General features: G+C 38.5%; 1 protein-coding gene across 1 annotated transcript in view; it reads left to right on the top strand.

The window, feature by feature from the left end:
* Positions 1-364: 364 nt before the first annotated feature.
* The window catches only part of lamb2l (laminin, beta 2-like), a 35804-nt gene continuing 26136 nt past the window's right edge, over positions 365-10032 (top strand). Inside the window, exons 1-5 of the mRNA XM_085345478.1 lie at positions 365-383; positions 2177-2346; positions 6861-6996; positions 7782-7855; positions 8084-8272. Coding sequence (XP_085201604.1) covers positions 377-383; positions 2177-2346; positions 6861-6996; positions 7782-7855; positions 8084-8272 — 576 coding nt within the window. The 5' untranslated portion in view covers positions 365-376. The remainder of the gene's footprint in view (positions 384-2176; positions 2347-6860; positions 6997-7781; positions 7856-8083; positions 8273-10032) is intronic.

Here is a 10032-nt window from a genome sequence, read left to right as displayed (position 1 = left end):
ATATATATATATATATATATATATATATATATATATATATATATATATAGAGAGAGAGAGAGAGAGAGAGAGATATAGATATATGTGTGTGCAGTGAATTGTTAGTATGTTGGAAAATCAATCTGGGTAAGGGAGCAGTGTCCTTTGTAGCCAGTAAGGTCAGTAACAGATTTGTCTTTTTTTATAGTTTCTAAATACGAAAGGCCATGATGAAACTTTCGTTTACATTTATTTGATAAGCTGTTATTCCCCAGCATGATCTAACAAATCTCTAAGGTCTTCTTCTAATGCCAGGAATGTTTGGTTTTGTCAGTCTTCCAGTGCTTTAATGATGTTTAGTGAGGCTTGTATGCAGGCTCACTTAACTTGCCTTGTCATGCTTTGTACAGAACTAATCCAAAGCATTTTAGAGTGGAATGTGTTGTCTGTCTCAGAAACTTTCTGTTAATGATGATGCAGAGATATTCTGTGTTAAGAAAAATAACCTGACGTCTGACAGTCTCTGGGAACTCTGATGCCATTTTTCACACTATCGCAACGCTATTGATGATTGATGTGAACACCGAATGAAACTCCTAATTACTATTCTTGTGATTTACTGCATGTATTGCTTGAATAAACCTGTTGGGATGTCTTTGTCTTGTCTCCCTTCCCTCACCCCATCCGGGCAGATGTCTGCTCCTCCCTCAGCCTGGTTCTGCTTCTTGTTAGAAGGGAGTTTTTCCTTCCCACTGTTGCCAAAATGCTTGCTCATAGGGGGTCATATGATTGTTGGGGTTTTCTCTGTTTTCTTTGTGTTATTGTAGGGTCTTTACCTTACAATATAAAGGGCCTTGAGGCAACTGTTGTTGTGACTGTATAAATACATTGAATAGTCAGGTGTACAGGGGTTCCTAATAAAGTGCCTAGTTACTGTCAGTCACATTAGAGAGGATGCTTTTGAGTCCATTTTGAACCATCTATATCTTTCCTGTTTGCTTTCTTTAGATCAACAGGATGAACAGCTATCTCTCATCTTTTATGTCTCTGTGCTCCGAGATTATCAAGCTTTGGCTTTTTCTTTAAATCAGACAAGAAAGGCATGTTTTTTTATTCAAAAGTGTGACAAGAAAAGTAGAACTCAAAAAGAGAAAAACTGTTTGACAGTGAGCATAATGGAACACATTCAAATACACAAAAACAGATGGCAATGATAGAAACTGGACTATAAACTGATTACATTTTTAAGAACTGTTATCAACACATATACTGAACATGGATAGACAGTGCATTTGATTGTGAGTAGCAACCTCCAGAGTTTAAAAATATTCATGCAAACATAGCAAAAACTGCAATTTCTGCATTTACCACTTGAGTCTAAAAGCGCGTCAATCCCTGTAGACTGCCATGTTAAGGTGCCGAACTTTACACAATTAAAAATTATGATCACATTATAAGAAATTGATTGTTTGTCCCATTTATAAAAATGGTTTCAAATAACCTACCTGTATGAAAAATTGCTTTAAGATTAGGGGCATGGCTGGTTTAGCTGATAACTTTCTAATGAAACTCTCCTCAGAGTCAGTCAGGACACTGAATTGGGCCTTTTCAACATGTTTGTCCCTTTTTGAGCAGTTGTAAATGACTTCTCTGACAATTTATATGGTCTTCTTGGTGGTAGAGAACTCCAAGAATTTTGTGCTTCAGCTTTGTTCAATGAAATACTGGTATTTTATTAATCTTTCACCTATCAGAAGTGGCTAATATATACATCAACATTGCATTATGGATGTGCACATTATGGAGCTTATTAGTATTAGAGTTAATAACCACTCCACCCTCATGTCCAAATACGGACACTTGTGGTTAAAGCCGTCAGACACAAGCCAAAACGCTCACACTGATGCTTCTGTGCCCATTTAGACAAAGTTTCCAACATGGCTTTCTGTAGATTCAAGCCGTCAAAAGGTCTAGTTTGCTCATATGTGATTCAAAGCAGAGGTTTACTTGGCAGTAAAGAAGTAAACTTTATGACTGTTTAATTCTTTCCAGCTTTTTGGGGGGCGATTTGAGATTTGTGATTCTTTTAAATACAAGAAAAATATCTAGTGGAAACATTGTTAGTGTGAAGCTGACTGTGATTAATGATTCTGATGATTCTGTTTTCTGTTTCTACCATCCATTAATCCATGGCCAGCTGTCTGTGTATTTGGACAAGAGCTCCCATCAAGCCCTCATGGCTGCACTGAGGGAAGCTGTTACCCTGCAACAGGAAACCTCCTGATTGGACGTGCTGTCAATCTAACGGCCACCTCTACTTGCGGCCTTAATGGACCAGAGCGATATTGTATTGTCAGTCATCTGCAGGTCAGTCACACACAAACTCCTGAATGTAAAGTGTAAAGAGCGAATACAAAGAGCATACCCACATTCATTCTGAGCATGAATTGGGAATAAGTGGTAATAGCTTCTCATTATATTTGAAGATCCAGGTAATGACAGACCACACAAGTACATCGTTTTCTTCCTTTATTTGAATTTACCGATTGATTTTTCTACAGCTGTTTTTTTTTTATATGCACTCTGCTTGACTCTCACTCATCACATTGCAATTTCCCTCACAATACATGGCAGACTGAGTAGTGCAAAGAAAAATGAGTTGGCATGTCCTGTCTATAACACATTCATCCATCTTCATCGTTCCCTCTGCACTACTCCATCTTCAATTGTTCATTTGTCTGTTTGTTTGCAGCCTTGTTTCAATGAGCAACACTCGCTGCACAGGCCCCAGGTGTAGATACACAAGTCAGCCACACCTTCTTTACCTATATGCTTTCACCTCTCTCTTTCTCTTTTTTGTATGTGTTTTTTTTTTTTGTGGAGCTATGCTAATACACATGTATATGATGCGGATGTTTTAGTGAAATAAAGCAGCTGCAGTTATTCAGGACAAAATGATGTTATAGTGTTCATTTCTGCAACGTGCAACTTTTTTTTTTCTGTTTACAATAATACGTCTCCCAGCATGTTCACCATGCTGTTGTCGTTTACGCTGCCTCCATTCATGCATTTCCGTTCGTCTGCATGTATGTGCCTGCTCTTCCTTTGCCTCAGGGTAGGAATATTCACCACATTCAACTTCCAGCTCAGCAAGACAGCCTTCTACTGCAGTGATAGGAAAGGTATAGGGTTCAGATTGTAATCAGTCACAGTATTTAATGTGTGTTTATGCTGCTTGTGTTTTTGACTCAGTGCTTTTGACTTTCAAGTTCTGTTTATTATTCATTGTTCTCTGTTGATTGTTAGCTTGCTCTTCATTTCTTTTGTTTTTATCACCCCTCAGCTGTAAAAGGCTGGTGGAGTTTTGTTTTCGGGCCAGTGGCTAGGATACCTATGTTTGTAAATCCAATAACTTGAGAATGAGGTGACGTAGGAGCTTCAAATTGATATCATAGCGGCATCTACTAAAAATCTCTGAGAAATCTGCATCTCAGCGACTACTAGGAGGCTTGGGTGTAGCACTGGCGGTTCTTACCCAGGTTTTCTGTACTACAATGGTTGTTCACTTCACTTTTTCTTTATTTTTATTTCTGTTGGCTGTAAAAAATCTTACAAATTGTATTTTTCTCTAAGAGTTAAAATATGATCCAAAACAGGACACGTGTTTGATGACCTTATATAAAATTTGTACATAGACAAATTCTCTGTTTGTGTCAAGCGGCGGCTGTGTAAAGGCAAGAGAGGACCCAAATGCACGGCTCTAGACACACGGGGATGAACTCAAAGGCAGGTCTTTATTAACAGGAACATAAGAAGTCATACAAACACTATACTGGGAGCAACTAAAGCTGAGGCGCTGGGAAGACACGGTAAATGCACACAACCTAGAGGGACGACGCAACACAGAACAAAGGGACACTCTGACATAAATACACAGAAGGTAACGAGGGAAGTGGGAACACACGGGGAACACAGCTGAAGACAATTACTCATGACCGAACAGGGAGGACACGAAACTGAAAATACTGACACCAAGATGTGGACCTTAAACACAACACAGTACACAGAGATGAGCACAGAGAGGCAGAGAGAGAGGCAGAGAACAAGGATGAATACGAGGGGATGAGGAGAACACAGAACACAAAGGACGGGAACACAGTACCAGAACAAACACCACAATAAAAGCATGGACACAGGGGGAATCCAAATACCAAACCAAACAATCCAATGGACATAAGGAACAAAATACAAAACTACAGGAAAACTAAGAACACTGGGTCAAAATGACCCAGGACCATGACAGTTTGAGTTATGTACTGTATGTCCAGGTGGAGACACAGATCCCTTTGAGGAAGGTATGAAGGAGCATGAGGGCCAAAGAAATTAAATGAAGTACAATAATAAAATACATTTTAGTTTTTTGCACGTTGAAATGAATTTCACTGGATTTTTAAGATTGTAATCTTTTCAAAATTAATATAAATTTTGATAATAACGTTAATATTTCCATCACCTCTTTCATTGGATTGCATAGGGGGAATCCCTGGATTACCTTAGCAGGTGGATAGCCAACTTTGTGTGACTGCTTATTGTGATTGCTGAGTTTAGTTTAAGTGAATCCAGGTAACAGAAAAATACCCTTGTCGTGTTGAACTTGTGTTGTAGTACAGGGCCTTGTTCATCATTTCCCGCCGAGCTGTGTTTTATTTCTCTAAAAATGAACACTGGCTAGTGTATGTGTTAGTTTAAATTGCTTCAGTTGCGCTTTGTTATTCATTGCACTGTTTGTCCACTGTTGAGTTCCCTTTTTATCTTCTGTTTGGATATGTAGGCATTGTTTTTCTTTTTTTGTTGGATTACTGCCTCAAAAAGGTTTATTTATTATGCTTATTAATTTGGGTCTACCTTCGGATTACACTGTTCCCACTTTGTGTCATTGAAGATTCAAATGCATTTAGGAGCTGCACGCACACCAGTTGTATTAAAGACTTTCAGAAATTGAGAAGAAAAAGGAAGAAAGTCATAGAGAGAAGATTGTGTGCAGGAGAAAGGATAATATGAATTTCACTTGTGGGGCTGAGGTAAAAAGAAACACAAATGATGAATCAAAGTGGTAGTTAATTTTAAAAAAGTAAAACAATCTCTGCATTATAGCAAAACAATGTTCTCAAAACAGCATCAAACCTAGGTGGGTGCATCGCTGACCACGACTGACTAATTAGTGATAAATATGAGCTGATCACAGGGAGTGAGGCTCGCCAGCTACAGCTTTAAAGTGTTTTTGAAATGTGTTGTCCTTACATAGCAATCCACAAAAATAAAAATAAAAAGAATTCACTTCAGTTATTCTCCCACCACTGTCACCAAAACACCCCCAAACCATAACATTTCTATGCTTGCTGGAAAGATAACCATTCTTGTAATGTATGCTCTATGTTATTTTTCCTCTTGCTTATTAGCTCAGGGCCTTCTCATTCTATTTTTGTTATAGTCATTTTGAAGGTTTTGGTTATTACCTACATGTATTAGTCTTTATCTTATAAGACTAAAGGAAAAAAAAACCCAACAATATTCTAAAGACCTCCACATGGTATAATGATAGCTGCAGAGGTAGTGGGTTGACGTACCTACGAGCGCTCATTCAATCAAATCATTGCTTTAAAAAAATCAGCACAACAGTTTTTTAGTTTTTCTAAAGTAATTAGAAAAGGCTACTTTATATATATGTGCACATGCACATGGATATACATGTGCATGTGCACACATAAACATCCAAGTTGAAATAGTGTGTATGTGTGAATGGATACACGCACGGTATATCCAGCATGCCTTCTTTTCAATTCTCAGCCGAGTCTCATTAACAGCCATGCTGTTGTTAGCAGCTTAATCGCCCTTGACAACCTAATTTATCAGCTCTGGAATCTACTGTTTCTCTTGCCAACATACCCTCATCATCCCACTCTGGTGTGCCCTCTTTCCCTCCACGTACTCCCCTTTTTATGGCCCCCTCTCAAATTGAGCCCTTTTTTTGCTCTTTCTCAGCATCTCTCTCACTCCCTGGATCTCTTAACTTACTACCTCCCCTCCAAGCACATTTGTCCTTCATCCCTGTTGCTCTTTGACACTCTGCTGCAGATTCTCTGCTCTTATCTGCATCTTTCACTGTCTGCCTTTTTTGAAACCACCCTTCATTCAAACTCATGCCTTTGACCTTGATCACATGGTTTTATTTCTCCCATAATCTCTGATTTCAAGTGTCCACCTTCACTCCTGCCTCATGTGTGTCAGTCTATTTTTTCTTCTTCCTGTACTTTCTCCTCCTACTCCTAGACTTGGACTTTTTTGCAACTCTTTTATGTTGCTTATGCAAAAATTCTGTTACAGTGTTAAGCAAAAAGAGCTTCTTTTTTTATTTGTGCATTTCATCCCATAGTAGAAGTAGCCTGAGAACCTGTTAGATCTCCTGTTGTTGATATACTTTTAGTGAAATGTCCTAATAATATTTGATGGTATTTAGTCAGTGTTAAGGTTTTGTTGAAAGGATGTTCTGTTACCTAAATTTGGTTGAAAAGTAACAATCTGTAATCTCCTCAGATGACAATCAGACCGCCTTGGACTTTTCATGTTTGTACATTTAGTACCATGACAGAGAGTTGGCATGCTCCTTCTGATGATGAATGTTGGATTTTTGGCAGACTTAAATAGAATGAGGACACTCATTCATGGCCTCCTTCTCTCCTACTTTCTTTGTTTGATGCTTCTCCTCCCTTTCTTCAATACCATAACCATGAAAGCCTTGCTTTCTATTTTAACAATTGAACTTTTTTTGAACTTAAATTTGTTGTTACTTTTAAAAAGAAAACTTTTTTCTGTTTCCTCAGCAACCAGAGAAGTGTTTTGAGTGCAACTCCCAGCATCCCTACGACCCGAACGTACACTCGAACAGCCACCGCATTGAAAATGTGATCTACCTCACAGACAGCAACAGAGTCAACACCTGGTGGCAATCTGTCCATGGTGTGTGTGTGTGTGCGTGTGTGTAATAACAGTTAAAAAAACCCAAACATGATCAGTGTGTTCATTGTTTGCCTCCATCCTCATATATTTATATGTATGTGTGTCTGTGAAGAATATGTTTCCTTAGATTGTGATGCACTGTATGAATAACCTGGGGACCTCTAGTGATGTGCAGTAATTATCCAGGTTGTCTGTGATGTTAACCCTGTGTGAATCTGTGATGTATCTGTAAGTTTCAATTCATGTTAATATTTCTACCGCTACGATCAGCATACTGTGGACACTTCTAAATCAGTCTAACTCTAAATCAAAGTTTGGACAGCATTTTGAAGACAACTTCACATTTCTTATGTTTCAGCATATGGACCCACTTACAGGTAGGCCAAGGTCAAATCTTGAAGGATGATGAGAATGATAACAAGCGTAGCCACAGATGTCAATAGGCCCATATAAAGTACAGACTTTTCTTACTCCATGTTTTTCTGTTTTCAGAGAAACAGACATGGAAAAATTTCTAAATCAGATAAACTCTCCGGGTTGAACTAACCCCACGTCAATAGGTATTACACCTACACCAGAATAATACATCTAGACAGCAAAATAATACGAAGGCAAATGGTCCTTCACAGAAAGGCTACTGGGTAAAGGTACTGATGCTACATTTGAGTTCCTGTGGGAGTAAGAGCAGGACTCTGGTATTTCTCGAATGAGGGAAATCTGAAAAGAAAAAAGGTAAAGGTCTGCAACAGTCAATCGACATTCATCAACAGTTATTTTCTCCACAGGCCAGGAGAGTGTCAGCATCAGACTGAACCTGGAGGCTGAATTCCACTTTACACATCTCATCATGAAGTTTAAGGTACATGCACTTTTCTTTCATGTGTGGGTATCTCCATGTGTTGTATACCTCTGTTGGATGTGCAATACTGTATGTGTTTAAGCACGTCAAAGGACATAATTCTTCAGGTGTGTGTTTGTTATGTACACTGAGAAGTGTGGTGGCTGCATTCCATCAGGCAGAAATCCTTTATCTGTGTGTACAGCAAATGAAAGGTTCAGATAAATCTTTCGTACTCTGTCTCCTCAGACTTTCCGACCTGCAGCTCTGGTCATTGAGCGTTCAGCTGACTTTGGCCGAACATGGCGTCCCTACCGCTACTATGCCTCCAACTGTACCAGAACCTTCCCCAGCATTCCTGCCAATGGCTTGCACCATATCAATGACATCATCTGTGAGGAACGCTACTCTGACATCGAACCCTCCACTAATGGAGAGGTAAAAAGTTTAAAAAGTACCTGTAGTAGTAAAGAGGCATGAAGAAGAAGAAGAAACAAAGTTCAGCACTTTTGCTCTTTGTTAACCTTTCTGCATCTTTTAGATTTAAGCCCACTCAAGGACTCAATGTAATTTATACAAAAGTACTTTCTTTATATTCCTATATATAGGAAAATGCACAGTAGGCAGCACAGCGATTTATTCAAACGTGCAAGTAGAAATATGGTGTACGAGGCAAAGAGCTGAGTATTATTTCTTGACGGGCATTCCAAAGCTCTGTTTTGGCTACCTTTTGTTCCATGACAGAGATTCTATTGGTTGTAGATAATCACCACATGAGACTTGTTCCCACTGATTTTCAGTCCAGATGTTATGGAATTTGGCATACCTCATCTTTTCTTCTCTGTTTGCCTTCTTTATGATTGGCCTTTTGACAGCCACCCTTCCACTGAGACCATTTCTGAGGAAATCAGTGACTAGTATCAACTAAGCATCAACTAAATGAATGAGCTAGGGCTGATTGTATCTCTCAGGTCTTGTATCAGGTCTTTGCTGGATTTTTTTCTCTCTATTTCTTAAGGATAAGACTTTCAGATGCTGTTCATCTGCTGTAGATAATGTTTTTTAGCCCTACCACTGATTTTGTCCTTTACTTGACCTATTTGGAATTTTTCATAGCTTTGTGTGTTAATTGCTGCTTGTAACAAAGTATCGAAAGATTTAATATGTGTTGTTTGTTAAGTTTTTTGTTATGTATAGAAAAAACACTGTTTTATTCCTTGATTTCGGTTCCCTTTTGTGTTTGAATGATTCTTAGGTCAGTGGTTAGTGGTTTAAAAAAACAAAAAAATGCTCCTGTGAAAATGGTCATGTACAATGACTCCACTGAAAATGAATGAAATGCACAAAAAGAAAAGAAAGGAACTTTCAGAAAGCCTGAAGAACAATTGTCTCTTTAAAAAATTACAAAAAAGATCTGGCTGCTTGGAAGTAAAGTATAAAGGAATGAGTGGTGGCTCAAGAATTCTGCAAAGTACTGCAACTCTAATCTTTTAGAGCAGCTTAGCACTATGGAGTTTTCAGCAAAGTAGGTTAAATGACACGTTTATAGTGGGATATTTTCAGCCTGCTTCACAGGGCAACATTTGCTGGAAACTGTCGTATGTGTTCATGGTAATGAAAGAGCATGTCAGTTTGGCCCTTACCACTTTACACCATCTACCCAAACGTCATTTATATCTGTAATATGTTTGTAGCTCAACATTAATGCATAAAAATACAATGTTTTGGATGAAGGGCACAATCTGACAACTCAAGTGAAGGTCTTATGATTTCTTCTAAAATAATATAACATGCATTTGGTGCTAACAGTTTGCAGTATGTTTAAATGCTAAGGGTCCCTGGAGAGGACAAATACACCTTTTACATGCTTTAAATTGCAACCAAAACAACTCACTCCTAAAGTTTGTCAGGAATCACACTTGATCAGCAAGCAACTGCCATCTGATTTCATCTGAACCATGGCCCATGTAATTTTCCGCATATAGCACCATAGCACATTTAAGGAAGATGAGAATCTTGCAAAAAAAAAAAAGGGGTGTCTCCCACTCTTCATGTAATATCAGGCCATTATTTTATTTGAAATCATGTGGTCATTTCACAATAAAACCCAGCATTTGCTTAAATGCTTGGTTTGTGTTTCTGGAAATAAGTGAGGAAATGCACTACTGGTTAGACCTCGCTCACGTGGTGGAGCAGGT

The sequence above is a fragment of the Diplotaxodon limnothrissa genome, linkage group LG20 (genome assembly GCF_057381915.1).
Source record: "Diplotaxodon limnothrissa isolate DT_005_m linkage group LG20, D_limnothrissa_male_GT1.1, whole genome shotgun sequence".
NCBI lineage: Eukaryota > Metazoa > Chordata > Actinopteri > Cichliformes > Cichlidae > Diplotaxodon > Diplotaxodon limnothrissa.
This window is presented reverse-complemented; position numbering and strand designations above follow the sequence as displayed.